At 38.2% G+C, this 15,956-nt stretch overlaps 1 protein-coding gene across 1 annotated transcript in view; it reads left to right on the top strand.

Moving 5' to 3' along the window:
- xpo4 (exportin 4) overlaps window positions 1-15,956 on the top strand; it is a 62,912-nt gene that overhangs the window by 35,762 nt on the left and 11,194 nt on the right. Inside the window, exons 8-16 of the mRNA XM_028435845.1 lie at window positions 6,824-6,981; window positions 7,865-8,039; window positions 10,909-11,085; window positions 11,178-11,320; window positions 12,325-12,470; window positions 12,969-13,146; window positions 14,095-14,254; window positions 14,756-14,925; window positions 15,784-15,956. The exon at window positions 15,784-15,956 is cut by the window's right edge and continues 2 nt beyond it. Coding sequence (XP_028291646.1) covers window positions 6,824-6,981; window positions 7,865-8,039; window positions 10,909-11,085; window positions 11,178-11,320; window positions 12,325-12,470; window positions 12,969-13,146; window positions 14,095-14,254; window positions 14,756-14,925; window positions 15,784-15,956 — 1,480 coding nt within the window. The remainder of the gene's footprint in view (window positions 1-6,823; window positions 6,982-7,864; window positions 8,040-10,908; window positions 11,086-11,177; window positions 11,321-12,324; window positions 12,471-12,968; window positions 13,147-14,094; window positions 14,255-14,755; window positions 14,926-15,783) is intronic.

Raw genomic sequence — 15,956 nt, 5'->3', positions numbered from 1 at the left:
TATTTTTTTGTGAGCATCTAACATATTTAAGATGTCAGTTGCTATAAGTGTGTTTGTCTATGAATGCATGCTTGTGTGTTTTTGCAGTTTAATGGGATCCTTTGCTTTTTCAGCTGCTGTGTCTGCTCAGCTGTGAGAGCTAACGGTCGGTGTGTGTGTGTGTGTGTGTGTGCGTGTGCGTGTGCGTGTGCGTGCGTGCGTGTGTCTGAGACATACGCTGTCAGGGTCACAGTTCACAGCAGTCCAGTGACAGGATTAGAGCCCGGCACCAGGATTAGGGGCCCCTGTTAACAACCCCAGTAACTCAACCATAACACACACGCACTGGATCAGCATGTTGATGTTCCCCTGAGAGTCTCCATCCTGCTTTGTGTCATTAAACAGCTCCAGTGAGTACTATTATCAGGGGGCCAAGCCCGCGGGGCTAGCATACGCGGTTCTTAGGACCAGCAGTGCTAGGAACCCTATTATATTCATTACGATTATTATTGTTATAGTTACCTTTTATTTTTCCTTGGGTAAAAGTGTTGCTGCAGGCTAAACCGTGCAAGGGAGGGCGGTGCCCTTTGGAGGGTGGGTCCAGGACCGCCCAGGGGACCTTGGACGCAAAAACTCACATATATCCGCCAGCATGTGGCGCTATAACAAAGGTCAATGCGTTTTGGCCTATAACTCCCACACCGTTTGTTGCACATTCAAAAACTTAATATCCACAGATTCCCTGAATAGCACTGAATCACCTAGGCTAAGCCACGCCCATATCCGCCTAAACTTTTATCGGAGCAAAATTGTGAAAAAATGGAAAACCTACTTTCACAAACTACGCCTTGGGGTTTGGTCCAATCAGCGTGAAACTTGGCACATAGAGTCTTCAGTTGGACCTGATCAAAAGTTCAGCAAATAATTTTGCTCGAGCAAAATATTAACGATTAAAGTTTTCTAGCTAGCTATAAAAACGCATACTAGTGCATATCTCGGTCAAAATAAATGTCAACACCACCAAATCTGAAATCCTTAGTTGAATGGGACTGTGGGGGTATGAACCAAATTTCAATAATGTAGGCCACTAGGGGACGCTACAAATATGGGATATTAATATCTCTTAATTGGCAAGACCGGTTTTGTGTTGTGGCTGGGAAATTTACAGGGTATATATAGAAGAGCACACAGACCACCCATACCAAAAAGTGCGCCACTAGGTGTCGCTATAATGGGTACAAACACGTTTTATATCACATCTTAAATCACATCTTCATAAACTTGATATCTACGTGTTCCCTAAATAGAGTCGCATATTCTGACATAGGCCACGCCCACTCCCACGACATATTTCTCTTTGCAGGTCACTACACATCAAAAATCTACTTTTTCGAACTCTTCCTAGTGTTTAGGCTCTATCTGCGCCAAATTTTGCACATACAATCTCCAGATTTGCCTGATAAGAAGTTGAGAAAATAATTTTGTTTTTTTCAAAATAAGCGCAAATTATTAATGAATAAAGTTTTCTAGCTAGCTAAAAAACACATTCTGGTGCACATTTTTGTCAAAGTAAAAGCTATCAACATCAAACTCAATTGACTTGTGTCAGAGGTCAACCAAAAGAAAGTTAAACAGATTTGCATGTAATTTGGTGCATTTTGGCCTGGAACTTTCACATTTTAAATCACATCTTCATAAACTTTATATCCACGTATTCCATAAATAAAGTCACATCTTTTGACATAGGCCACGCCCACTCCCACAGCATATTTCTTTTTGTAAGTCACTACACATCAAAAACCTACTTTTTCAAACTCCTCCTAGTGTTTAAGCTCTATCAGCACCAAACTTTGCACATACAAAACTCCAGACTCTCCTGATCGCCACAAGCCCATAATCCATTGTGACACACTTCCATGGGCTCCGCGAAACCTAAGGGGCAGAGTCGAGCGGGAAGGCTTGGCCCCCATTCATAGCTGCTTGCAGTTCTAGTTATTATTATTACTATTATTAGGTTTAAGAGAATGTACACTGATACATTTTGGATGTTTACAGTATGGGTTTTGCACTTACAGGTTAGTTTGTGTTAACTGGTGGAAAAAAGGACACATACATGTGGACAAGACAGATTTGTTTTTCTTTACATATATTTATTATTCAATCCAACTTTATGAAGCACTTGAAACAAACACTTGAGACCAACATATGTACAGACATTGTAATATATTGTAAAGTAAATGTAACAATAATTCATCACTGTGCATAAAATACATCCATCTATCCATTTCCTGTACCAACTAGGGATGGAAAGATTAATTGTGAGGCAGTTAAAAATTGATTCAAAGGTGTCACGGTTCATATCTACTCTGAAATTGAATCGCAGAATTATAAATTCAGGACCTACCACCGTTTTTTAAATCAGAAGTGTGGAAGCATTTTGGCTTCTTCAAGACAAAATGAAAGAGGTGAGAAAGAAAGAACATGTGAAATCCAAGGTAAGAGATGCACAGAGAGGAAGGGAGAAACAAGAGAATGAAAGCCATAGTTTATATTATTTCTTTGATATGGGATTTGTTTAAAGTCCAATTGTTAAGGCACAAAATGCATTTTCTGTTGCACTTTTAAAAAGAAAAGGAACAAATACTAGTTTTGCATAGTTTACTGTAGAGCCAGAATTTTAAATGAATAGGCTTTTTTTGTCACAGGGTCAGTGACCATTTACACACTCATTTAGTCCGTTTCAACCTATCATACATGTTTTTGAAAAATCCACTGAAATACAGGGAGAACATGCAAACTCCCTACATAAAGGTCTCAGGTTCAGGTTAATCACAACTCCACTATGTTCCCATCAATGCATAAAACGTGCAAGTTTCTTTATAAACCATAGGAAACACGCACATCATTAAAATCCACTTTATATAGTGTTGATGGTGAAAAGGTAGGATTTTGGCTCAGTACCTACTGGGAAAACAAGAATTCAAGCTGAGCCATCAGATTTCCCTTCAATTCAACCTGCAGGAAAGAGATTATACAAGTTTTCTTTTCTTTTCTTTTTTTTTTTCTTTTTTTTAATTACAAGTGATTTAAGCATTAAACTATTTTGTCCCTTGCGCACCCTCTAAAATTTTGTATGCAGTCCATTTGTGTATCATCTGTGTCTTGAACATGGGTTCCCTAAGGCTTAATCCACAGGCTTAAAATATTGAGTGTATTATTTAAAAACACCAATGTAACTTCCATGTGATTACTTCAAAAATAACCTAATACTCTCTGCTTTGTAAAATATAGTCAAAGTTTTTTTTTTCTCTCCTATTGTTAGAAATGTGATTAAATCAGGTTTAAATGAATTACAAGAACAGACAGTATTTTATGGAGCAATAGTACTGTTTGTTTGTCATAAATTTGTTAATAAAAAGAAGAAGAAGAAAGTCTATGAAGGTACTGGGAATGTTTTCCTAATATTTTGAAAATAATGAATCAATATTTCCACGCCCTCAATGCAATTTGCTCCTGTACATGAGTTGCTTGTAGAGGAAGGTGAAGCTACATATAAGTCTTGGCTCAACATGAGTTGTCTGCTTTTTGATTGCAAAATGTTCATTTTAATTTTTATAGAAATATTTATTTTTTTAATAAAGTTCGCGCAAAATGTAAATACAATTCTCGAATTTCCTTTAGCAGATGTTTTTGTGCAATATGTGCAACACAAGCAAGAATTTTGACTTCAAGACATAACGTTTTGTGGAAACGAATTTACATTCAATAATTTTTTTAGATGAATCCTCGTCACATGCTTTGGCAGTGCAAAAGAAGTGGCTGGAGGGCTTATGTTGCTAAGATGACCTGGGAATTACATTAGATCCTCAATACGGACTACAGGAAGTTGCTGAGGGCCTTGATTGTTTGTCATCGCTGCTTTCAGAGCTGCTTCTTCCACATTAGGCTGGTATGAAGATGGATGGATGGATGGATGAGGTATTACATTACATTTTATACCACATAGACATCCAGGATCACACACACTGAATCTCTATATGTTTCTCCAGCAAACACTGCAGCTGATGAGTTTTCAAATGGACAGTAACACAATCTGAGAGACAGAGAGTGATGTGCCAAAGAGCAAGAGAGAGACAATAAGTTCAGTGTGTTGATTTGAAACAACAGAAATCAGATCCCCAGAGCCCCCCTCAGTAACAGACACTGTGCATTGTCTTTCTATTATTATCTCTCCTGTCATTTTTACTCTGTGCATGCTGTTCTTGATCTGCCCTCATCTCAGTTTTATAATTTGGTGCATTATTAGTAAGCAGCTGTCTCATTGAATCTAAGGCATTAGCATTAGTTAGTCCAAACAAGTTGTTCCTATTGTGTTTCATTGAAGCCAGTCTGACAATAGGACATATTCACTTTGAACATGAGCATTAGAACTGGATTGCTTATTTTTTTATTTAATTATTGCACACCTGAGTCAATCAGCACACTATCCACATGCAGCACGCATGGTGTGTGATCTGAAACACACGGTCATCAAAACAATCCACTGACATTTTGAAATAGATCACTTTTTTATTACAATGACAAATGCATACCTCTCAACTGATGTGTTTTTTTTTAATTTTTTTTATTGTGATTGAACAATGAATGACAGCATGAGAACCTGCCTATCTCACCAATTGTATTAACAATATCAACTTAAACTGATACATCCAACACTTAAACTGCTTTTTTTGGATGCTTTTTTTGCTCTCCACTTCAACAGGCCTGGCAGATCCTCCTCAGCATGTTTTCATCCATCAGCTGAACAACTGCCTCTGGTATCGTCTCTTTCCCTCAAAGCCTGAATAGTGTCAGCTCATTTAAGATGTTCTCACATCAGTTCTCCAAGAGTACCGTCACTGCTCAAAGAACATTTGAGTTTTGTTTTTCACACCTCTGGAGCAAGAACTCCGTTCTCTGTTTTGTGAAGCACGTAGTGAGCTTTGCTTTCACTATTGTCAGTCATTGATGTTGCTGGCATGGAAATGGTTTGTGCAGCTGTCTTTACTTTTGCTGTGCAGTCCTCTCCCCTCATTCCTGATTTCTCACTCGTTCAGTCACCAGTTCCCTCTCTCTACTCCTCCTCTTCCCGCCCTCTCCTTGAGATGACTTCACACTGTGGACTGTGGCAGCTTGGTTAGGTTAGCATTTCAGATCTCTTAGCAGCAGTGGGGCATTTGAGCAGCGAAGAGGAGGAGGAAGTGGAAATGTGGCTGAGGTGGAAGCCGTAACCAGCTGAGAGGAGTTGAATACTTGATTGAGTAGTGAGGCGATTAAGAAGTTGTATCTAGTTTGCTAATGGTGACGGTTTGAGCGAAGACTGGGAACACAGCTGGGACCAGCGCAGATGAGAGCCAAGGGTTTTTGATCTGCAAATGGAAACGCATGTTGCTGAGAAGCTGCAGCGACTTGCTGGGCTGTCAGCGCTCTTGGGTTGTGCACATGAGATGCTTTTTCCTCGATCAAACCCACAACACACATTTTAATGTAAATCAGTTAAGCAGCGTTACCATTCTGTGACTAAAGTTTTTACTTGAAGAAAAAAGTCAGCAACGCCTGGGTTTGTTGGGTGACAGCAGTGAGTGAGTATTTAACCTGCTGGGTATCAGCTGATGTGTGTTTTCAAAGTGGTGACAGGAACATGAGGCTGGTTCACCATTTCATTCTTGACCTGAGACTTCTCTTTTTCAAGGTGTGATCATTACAAGGTGGTTTAAATTTAAACATCAAGGAGGAAAGTGTTGGAAAAAAGCTTCTGAAAAAGAAATCTACATTTTATGTATTTATTGTATTTAGGAGAATGACAGTTTTATTTTGCCACACCTGTTAATTCAGTTCATCAACGGATTTATCCGATGCAGGAAAACTGACTAACATAAGCTAATGTGACATCATTGATTTGGCATTGGACGTGATGAGCAGAATTAAAAAATCATAAATTGAACCATCAAATATATTGTTGATCATTTTAAACTGGAACAAATATAACACGCATGTTATCCATCTGCACATATGAGAGGACTCGAGGCCGATATGTATCTTTTTTTTTTTTATAACAATTCAGGTCTTGTTACATTTCGGGTTGTTGTTACATATCCGACTCGGACGAGGCCGATTCCAATAGTTGCACTTGCTTTTCCTAATTGGCGTGAATTTTGATTTATTTGTTTGTGTTTTAACTAACTGTATTGTGCTTTTTGCTGCTGGCTTTCTTGGCCTGGAATTTCAGAAAAAAAAATTCCTAAACCTTGATCCGATTTTGGTTAAAAAAGGGTTAAATTAAAAAAAGAAAAGACTATAAATAGTCTTATAGTAAACCTGGATTCCTTTAACAATGTTATGAAAATCATTCTTTAATTTTACATGCATGGTTGCCTTTACAATTAAAAATATTTTCAAAACTGCAAAAAGATTATTAGAAATTACATTTTGTATCATAATAAACAGATTTTAGGGCTTTATGACCTTGTAACTACTGGCTCACCATAAAAGAATATGAAACGTTCTACTTGATGAATATTGCCTTCCTGTGGTTTGCGACAATTTGATAATTCAGCAATTATTAATTAAAAAATAAAAATCAGTTTAAAAGTAATCATCTGTTAATACTGAACTAATGAAAGTTTGTTTAACGGTTGTTGACATGTTTGCATGCAATAACCTACATTTTAAATGTTCTAAGTTCTCATTTTTAATTGAATAAAGACCTAGCAAATAATGAATGTCTTGTTTTCTTAATGTCAGAATTCTCTTTTATACCTGCTGAGATAAATAAAGCAGATGGTGGCTACTTTCTATCCTGCAGGTCCACAGTAAGATCCGTGAGGACTCCGATATGGCTCAGGACTCACTTCAGTGCTTAGCTCAGCTGGCTTCAATGCACGGACCCATATTCCCAGACGAGCGCGCTCAGATCTCCTACCTGGCTCACCTGGTTAAAGGCCTGCTCAGCATGGTCAATAGGTGAGTGAATTACTGAATGAATGGCTGCGTGATGATGAAAATCATTTGGACAGCCCTTTATACACTTTTTCTTGTTACAGATGTTTTAAATGTTGGAACACAACATCATCGTAAATAAATGGAAAAAATAAACTAAATTAAAACACTGAATTTCACTGGGTTATGTTGTTTTTAATAACTATGATGATTAACTTTAATTTCCTTCCTAGTTTTCCCTTACTTGAATTTTTTAAATACATTTTTTAAATGATTTTCGAGAGTAACTAATTGTGCTCTAATTCTTTTTTGATTATTTTTATTTTTTGTTTTAATTGTGTCTGTCTTGGGGTTCATTGTCGAATGAATGTGAGCAGCTTTTGTTTTGTTTTGTCTTTTTGATGGATGTCTGATTTTATGTCCTAAAATTCAGAAATACAGTTCCAACATTCAAAGGTATTTCCAGTGTCTTTTTGTGTTGGCGGTCTGGAGTGAAGCACTGTTTTTGTTTTTTCCCATTTTATACCACGGTACAAATTTACGTCAGTAAAGTCCCTACTTGTGGCTTTTGCAGCTTTAAAAAGCAGTGAAATAGGAGTGCAAAGTTTGAGTGGGGACGGGCTGGTTTCACTGGTCTTGGCTCTTTAGACACTGATTCTCTTCATACTCTTGCTCTTTTGACTTAAGGATTTGATGCCCATACAAATGAAAGTAAGAACATTGTTTAAGCTAAGGTCAAACATTCAGTGTAATTTATTTTTTTAAATATTTTGTGATCATGAGTAATTATCTGCGAAACCTGTTACCAACTGCCATCTCTAGGAAACCTGTGACTTTAGTCCATCCTCTAGGTCATTTTTTATGGTGTGAAATCGCTCAAATCAACCCTTTGGTTTCTGTTTCCCAGGATAGAAATTGAGGACTCGGAGGCAGTGGGAATCTCAAACATCATCTCCAACCTGATCACTATGTTTCCTCGCAGCACTTTAACAGCGTTGCCAACTGACCTCTTCACCTCCTTCATCAACTGCCTCACAATGCTCACCTGCTCATTTGGCCGTAGCGCTGCACTGGAGGAGGTGGTGAGTGATCACACAAGTCTTTCTCACCAGCTTTCAAACGTTTTACAGTAAAAATATGTTATTTTACTGTAGGATTCCTGACACAAAAGTCTTACATAAAATGAGTCTGAGACCAAACTTCTGCTATTTAGCATAGCAAACGTTCTTATTTCCGTCCCAATAAGTTGATTGCTGATCTAATGCAACATAAAGCAGGCTATTAAACATCAGAAAATTAGCAGCATGCTGCTTGCTCTTTCCCAGAAGCATCATGTTCAATCACTTTTGGGTATCATGCTTTAAGTTTTATACATATTTCAGAAGAACTTTGCTCTTGTTATTAAGGTTCTTGAGGCCATGACAGTCCGTACTCTTAGAGCACTGAGGCGAGCTTAGATCAGCTGACACTACCTGGGCTCTGAGAAAGGGAGTCGATAGTTTTTCAGCTGATGGAGGAAAACATGGTGTAAGCACTGAGGAGGAATATTTGTTGTTACAGCATAGGCGGAGTTTGAGATTCTTGCCGGGGGGAAGCAAAAAATAATGATGAATAAATAAATATATAGAACGTCTAAAATTTTGCTTCACAACTAAGGAATGAAAACAAATGTACTAATCTAACTTTTTATTATTATTTCTCATTTCTGTGACATACATTTTGAAAGCTGTATTATGGACCTGCCAAAATAAATCCAAAATGCAGCTTGAAATGTTCAGCCTCCACTGTAACGTAAAGAATGAGAGAGTAAAATTAAGCAGTGTTGTTATTTATTATGTTCTACATGATTTGTATCATACAACACTCGATCCACGTGCTTTAATATGGGAGATACACTTTAACATGTAGGGAGAGACTTGCTGGCAGTTGTAAATCACTAAGTTAAACAACAGGTAGGAGAGAATAAAAGGATCCATATGGATTAAAAGCATTTAGAAGTCCAACAATGTATATTATGGCATTTAAAGTCTGACAACGTAACTCCGCCTTCGCTGATTGTCTATGTGCTTCCGTGGCCGGTGGATGCCGATTTTTGTCCAGGGAGGCGGGCGAGTAGATTATCACAACATCGCTCAATCCACTGCTTTATATACAGACTTATATACAGTGCGCACTGAGAGCAGGGTTTGCTCGTTTTCTTTCAGCCACTTGTTTTCTCGGTGAATCACTACAAACAACAGACTTATGGGTCTGTAGATCACCCGCGGTGTCCGCCATGTTGTAAACAAACAAAGCTCTGAGCTGCTACGGGAAACAGGAGGGTCAATTGTCATAGGCAGCTTGGTCCTTTAAAACTTTTTTACTTGGTTTTGTTTTGTAAACCTTTTAAATTGATATCGCAATTTTTTTTCTTTTCCGAGTCACTGTTTTTGGCACTTAACATTGTCGTCCCCCACACACTAGGAATGTGCGATATTTTATCGTTTATGATTTATCGTCAGAAACCTTCTAACCGGTAAGAATTTGTCATCCCTCGATATAAACGATAAATTCCCATGTCGGAAATTAGCGAGGCCCACGGGCCATTTGTCCCTCAATTTAGCCAAGAATGTCCCAACTTATTATTCTCAGGAGCAGAACGTTGTTTACGGAAGCTTTGACGTGCACCGCCACCGCCCCCTTCACACACTGACGTCTGTCTGTGTGTCAGGTGCCCGTCTCAGCTACCTGAAGCTGCCGTGCTGCGATACATCATGGACCGTTATTTGGTTAAAACCAGATAACCATCCAACAAAGGGAACTGATTCAAGTTCCTCCATCAGATCCACCCAAAGTTCCACAAACACGGGAACAGAGATGAACCTGTAGCAACAATTACAAACTGGAAATTCAACAAAAGCTAACTATGCTAAGCTAACACACCGACACACAGACTGGGCTAAGAGCTAACGCTAACCACTCCATATAAGGAATAGACCAAGTAAAAAGAACACGTCTTACTGTCATAAAGCCACAGAGAGCCATCGGTTTGTTTATGGTCCGATTGTATGGAAAGATAAAAACTAAACATGTCACACGTTGTGTGAAATAAATGTTAGCATAAATAATGATGTTACTGTTAATCCGTCCCAATTTGTGAAACGCAATATTTTTTACTTATATTTCACGTGTTCACAGACAAAGCTGGTCCCATTAGACTAATGTAACTATTGAGATTATTACACCTACATATACTGAATGATTAAATCATCAGCTTGATCTGGTTTAATTATAGGAAATCAGAGAAATATTTATCAATCATAACTTTATGTAACTCATTATCAGATAAATGAACCAAGATTCAGCAGCAGTAAAAACACTAATGGAGTTATTTGTGCTTTTCATGTGCTTTTTTTTAGAAAATAATTTTATTTCAAATGCGGAAATAAATGAATTGCATACAATAACACTAATAGTGACCCACATGCATAAATATATTCTATAATATATCAGCTCATGAACTCTGTGAGTCAGCAGCTATTGTAGCCTTTTTATGATTTTTTTATTATATTTTTTTTATTTATCGTGATTTTTATCATTATCGTGATAAATACCAGAAATTATTGGAATAATTTTTTTTGTCAATATCGCCCATCCCTACCACACACGCACACATGGATGCACATGCACATATTAACAGACAACACAATCCATGACTAGTCAGACTTCTAATATTGCACATCAGTTCTCACAGACCCCTCGTAAAGTGCTGTGAACAGGCTCTCTGATGGCCACACCTTGTTTTCCTTCACGTTAAAGATGGTTTTTAATGACCACATGTTTGAGGTTTTTTTCTACTGTTGGATATATTTCAGGGCCTTCCTGATATATTTGCATGGTCGAGGTGTAAAGATATAGTATTTGTGCTTTTACTCATGATTTGTATAAACCTCTTTCTTATTCATCCCTCAGATGGATAAAGACGACATGGTTTACATGGAAGCCTACGACAGGCTGCTCGAATCCTGGTTGACACTAATCCAGGACGAGGAGCATTTTCCTCGCGGCTGCTTCATCCAGCCGGCGATCCAGATTTTTAACGCATACATTCAGTGTCACCTGGCTGCTCCTGAAGGAACCCGTAACCTGGTGAGACTCCAGAAGGCCATCTTTCTTCTGCATCTTTTTCTTGACATACTTGTCTTCATCCCTCAAACTGTCCACCACTCTTGATCTCTCAGTCCAGTAATGGGATTACGTCTCACGATGAAGAGGAAATCAACGAGCTACAGGAGGATGATCGTGAGCTTTTCTCAGACCAGCTGTCCAGCATCGGGATGCTGGGGCGTGTAGCTGCTGACCACTGTATCCCTCTGCTCACCAGGTAAATGCTCAAGTCTAAAACATATAGACCCTTTGATTGCCTGGAGGCTAAACCACAATTGTCTTTTCTGAGCATGAGTGTGCACTGGTATCCTATAAAACTTTAATTGACGTTATTCCTCCTATTCTGGCACCCAAACACACAACAAGACCACATTCTAAAGCTGTTTTTGCCTCTAGCCATTATTGGTTAGGTCGTGGTTCACAGCTTACATTCACCCCCCTTCCCCACCACCATCATTTGTTTATCTGTTACATAACTTTCAACTTTACATTGATTTACAGAATTGTGCTTTCTAATTTGTATTCTTCTGAATTAATTTGAAACATTTGTCAATGCAGCCTCTAACCTAAAGAATGGAGAGTCCATGCCCTGTACTTTCTGTGTAGGGTGTGTGCTTGCAGAGCATGTGTGGGGTTGTTGTGTTTGAATAATCCACAACCCTAAAAAGTATGCAAACCGGTCAGAAAGTAGGGAGGGAATTTTCCTCTATACAGCTTGAAGCCACACTATTGATTTCCAGCTGTTTTATGCTCTTGACCTCCAATCAGGAATCTATTGGCAGTATAGACACAGAAAACACTATTTTGTAGTTTAAAATCAGCTGCTGCTATCGTTGGCCTCACTATTTTAGTGGAAAATGCAAACACACTAAAAGAGAGATAACAATCATTGTAAGGGACTGCATTATTAGAAAAATAAATGTGAATTTGCCCCTGAAGAGATGTTTGTAACAAGCCATCAAAGTTTTAGCCAAAAAACCCAATTATTCTCACCTTTGTCAATTTTTAGAGAAATACCATCTTTTGAGTTTTAACAACTTTAGAATCTATAAACCTAACTGCCTCATCTATAAATCTCTCCTTTTATTGCCATTGTCTTAAATGTATGAGAACTACGGATGGAAAGTAGCTCATGGCTAGCAATGTGCATTATCCTCTTCAAATAAACAGAGTATTCCTCATTTTTTGAAATAGTTTTAAATGATGATCTTCCCACTGCAGTGTGTTAGAGGACAGAGTGACACGACTACACGGCCAGCTGCAGAGAACACAGCAGCACCTCATGAACATGTCTGACCTCCAATCTGTGGACCGCAAAGTCTTGGACGACCTCTATGAAGACATCCACTGGATCATACTTGTCTCAGGTCAGCAGCTGGACAGAAAAGAAGGCTCTTTTATTCTGATGAAATAATTATTTGGTTCTGTAGAATCTTTGGAAAAAACTGTCTTCATTTTGAAAATGCAACAGGAAGCATGTGTGTTTTCTTCACATAATGCACTGCTGCTTTTTATGAACCTTAAAAATGACTTTCTCAGTGTGCTACATTACATTTAGTGATTATATTTAAAAGACTCCACCCAGATTATTGGCTTGTCGTCCATAAACTCTTGTCTAGTTCTGCTACTATTAAAGCCTGCCAATTTGTTTTTACTTTGGCCAAATATTGACGCATATATGGTAGATCATCAAATATTTTACTGTAAAGTTCAATTGTATGACCTTTCTACCTATTAGCCTTAAAATAAAAAGTCTTTATAGATCTAATCTGTAACACACATGGTTTTGTTTTTTGATTTTTGATAAAACATGAAATAAATAAACATGTGTAAGTTGCTACTTGAACCATGTCTATAATCCTCAGGGTATCTACTTGCTGATGACGTTCAGGGTGAAACTCCACTGATTCCTTCTGATGTGATGGAGTTCTCCATTAAACACTCGACAGAAGTGGACATGAACACTACACTACAGATCCTCGGATCGCCAGGAGAAAAGGCTTCCTCCATTCCGGGCTTTAACCGCACAGACTGTGTCATCAGGTATTGTCTTTTTTAAATTGAAGACTCCTTGATCATTTACATTTTTTAGTTGTTAAGGACTTGTTTATGTTTAGCTTTTATTGAATCCAATAGAGTCGAGGAGTCTTTTTGAAGGTTATCAGGCTGCTGGCATGAATTATCTTACAAGTGACAACATTTCAGAACTATAAACATAAAACCCTAAAAACATATGGAACTATTCATTGTGTATTGGCTTGTATAAATATTTTCCTGAAACCTGCACTGTGGAGCCCTTTAACAAAGTCACTGTCCAAAAACTAGAAATGGCGGATCATCATGGGCACAATTTTATGAGACAGATCATATACGTGTTCATTGTTTTATTGCTTCAACACATTTTATAGATTGTAGATTTTGTAAAAAAATATATTAACCGCTTGGTCACTGCATCAGCTGTCAGCTCTCAATCTATAATCTCCACATAACGTTTACCTTAATGTAATCAAAGAGAAGCAGTCTCCATAACTGTTTTTGTTCAGAAATGACTAACAACCTTTTACAACCAATCTGTTGAGGCAAACTTCAGCGTGATGCCTTCACAGTCAAGAACAATGACTTTGTTTCGGTCCTATATCACCGGCTCGGTGCCCTAAAGTGACACTCAGCGCTCCGTCTCCAGTTCTTCCTTCTGATTTGTCAATACGGCCCACTGCCTCGATTCCTCGCAGTAAACATCTCAGGAAAAGCATTTATTATGTGAAAAAACTTCATACAGTTTAGATTTAGATGTCGTGACATTCGTTGTTTTTACCTTTTTATCTATATTTTCTCTATAATTAAAAAAGAAAAATCACCCTACAGGCTTGGATTGAGTCCTAGAAATCCAACAAGATTTGATTAGCTTTTCTTTTGACACATTGCGTTTTCTCTCCTGTCCCCGTCAGCCAGCTCATTCATCATTGATCCTTGTTTCACCTGTTGTCATAGGTTGCTCTCTGCTGTATTGAGAACGTCTGAGGTTGAGTCCCGGGCAACGAGAGCGAGTCTGACTGAGCTGCTGAGCCCTCAGATGGGAAAAGACATTGTGTGGTTCCTAAGGCGATGGGCCAAGACGTACCTACTGGTGGACGAGAAGCTCTATGAGCAGGTTTGGGGCTCAGCTCAAGATGCTGTAACACATCAATGAAAAGCTTTTGTGTCATGCTACATACTCTGGTTGGACAGATTTAAAGAAAAAATCATCTTTTAAACACCTTTTTTTAAAAAAAATCTTACTGAGGAAAAACCTGTTTAAATAAGAGAATGTTAACAATCTTATTTTTAAGACAAAAACAGTTAAAACAGACAAATAGTTTTCCTCATTTATTTTACATCTCATAACTAAAAACGCATGTTTTTACTCTTTATTATTGTTCTCTATTTTTGACACAGCACCACAACATGAAAAGTTGCCTTTAAGGACTTGAAGAAATTCTGGCAACATTTCTTTATGTCAAAGGATTCAGTTTTTTTTAAATCCATATATATTTTTTTATTTGATAGACATTAAGTGGGTCCCTGCTGGGTTAATATTGGGCCATTAGTTGTATATCTATGCTTTAATGTTTACTTATTTACATTAACCAAATGTATTTCCTCTGGCTCGCAGATTAGTATTCCTCTGAGCACCGCATTTGGTGCCGACACAGAGGGAGCCCAGTGGATTGTGGGATATCTTCTGGAGAAGGTAATCAGCAATCTGTCTGTATGGAGCTCTGAGATGGAGCTGGCCACTGACACTGTGGAGCTGCTCGTGACGCTGGTGGAGACCAAAGAGAGGTGAGGACTAAGGACTGCTTTCTGGTCGACTGCCAAAAACCCAGTCGTTTTTTTGTTTGTTTTTTAAGTAATAATGTATCAGCTGCATGTTTTTATATAAATGTAATTGTGATAAATATAAAGCAACATAATGAAAAACACACCTACAGCAAGAACATTTTGAAATGATCAATGTATGGATGAGAAATGCACCAACTGCAGCTCATTGTGAATTTCTCTTGGCGATGAATAAAGTATCTATCTATCTATCCATTGAAACTATGCTGATTACAGACTGATTTTTGATCACATTGATTATTGATCAGTATTATTCCAGAGCTCACTGGTTTGTTTTCAGTGTAATTTGCTTTCTTTGATTCATCACTGAGGAGATACTTTGTTGTTCAGCTGCTTGTCTCACAGTGTCCACAACTCACTTGTATTTAAGATAATAGCTACTTATACAGATAATATTTTCAGAAAAATATGAAATGCTCGCAATTGTTTTAAAGAAAAGATTTTGACCTTGTGGATTTATTTTGTGCTTAATGTGAACTATTTTAGAAAAACGTCCTCTAATTGATTAGTCACTAGTTGATAAGGAAACATCAGTGAAGTTGGCAAAGAAATTTTTTGGTTAGTAACATCCCTAGTAAAGATACTCCATCAGTTCATCAATTTAACATTCATTAGGTTTGATGAGTCACATGGTATAGGGATATGATGAATATTTTATATTTTGTTTGTGCTTTTAGTATAAATTACGAGGTTTGTGTGGTTGTATTTGTTATAAAATAAGGTCTATTAATGGAGAGGTTTCTGGAGAACAGTCGTACTGCATCAGACTGCTAATGGACACTCTCTTCTTTGTTCCACCAGGGCAAACATCGTGGTGCAGTGTGAGAGCTGGTGGAGTCTGGCCAAGCAATTTGCCAGTCGCAGTCCTCCGCTCCACCTTCTATCCAGCTCAGTACAGCGATCGCTGATGAAGGCGCTCGTTTTGGGAGGATTCGCACACATGGACTCTGAGGCCAAGCAGCAGTACTGGGCTG

The sequence above is a fragment of the Gouania willdenowi genome, chromosome 21 (genome assembly GCF_900634775.1).
Source record: "Gouania willdenowi chromosome 21, fGouWil2.1, whole genome shotgun sequence".
In the NCBI taxonomy this organism is placed as follows: Eukaryota; Metazoa; Chordata; class Actinopteri; order Blenniiformes; family Gobiesocidae; genus Gouania; species Gouania willdenowi.
Note: the sequence above shows the minus strand (reverse complement) of the source record. Positions and strands in the feature narration are given on the sequence as shown.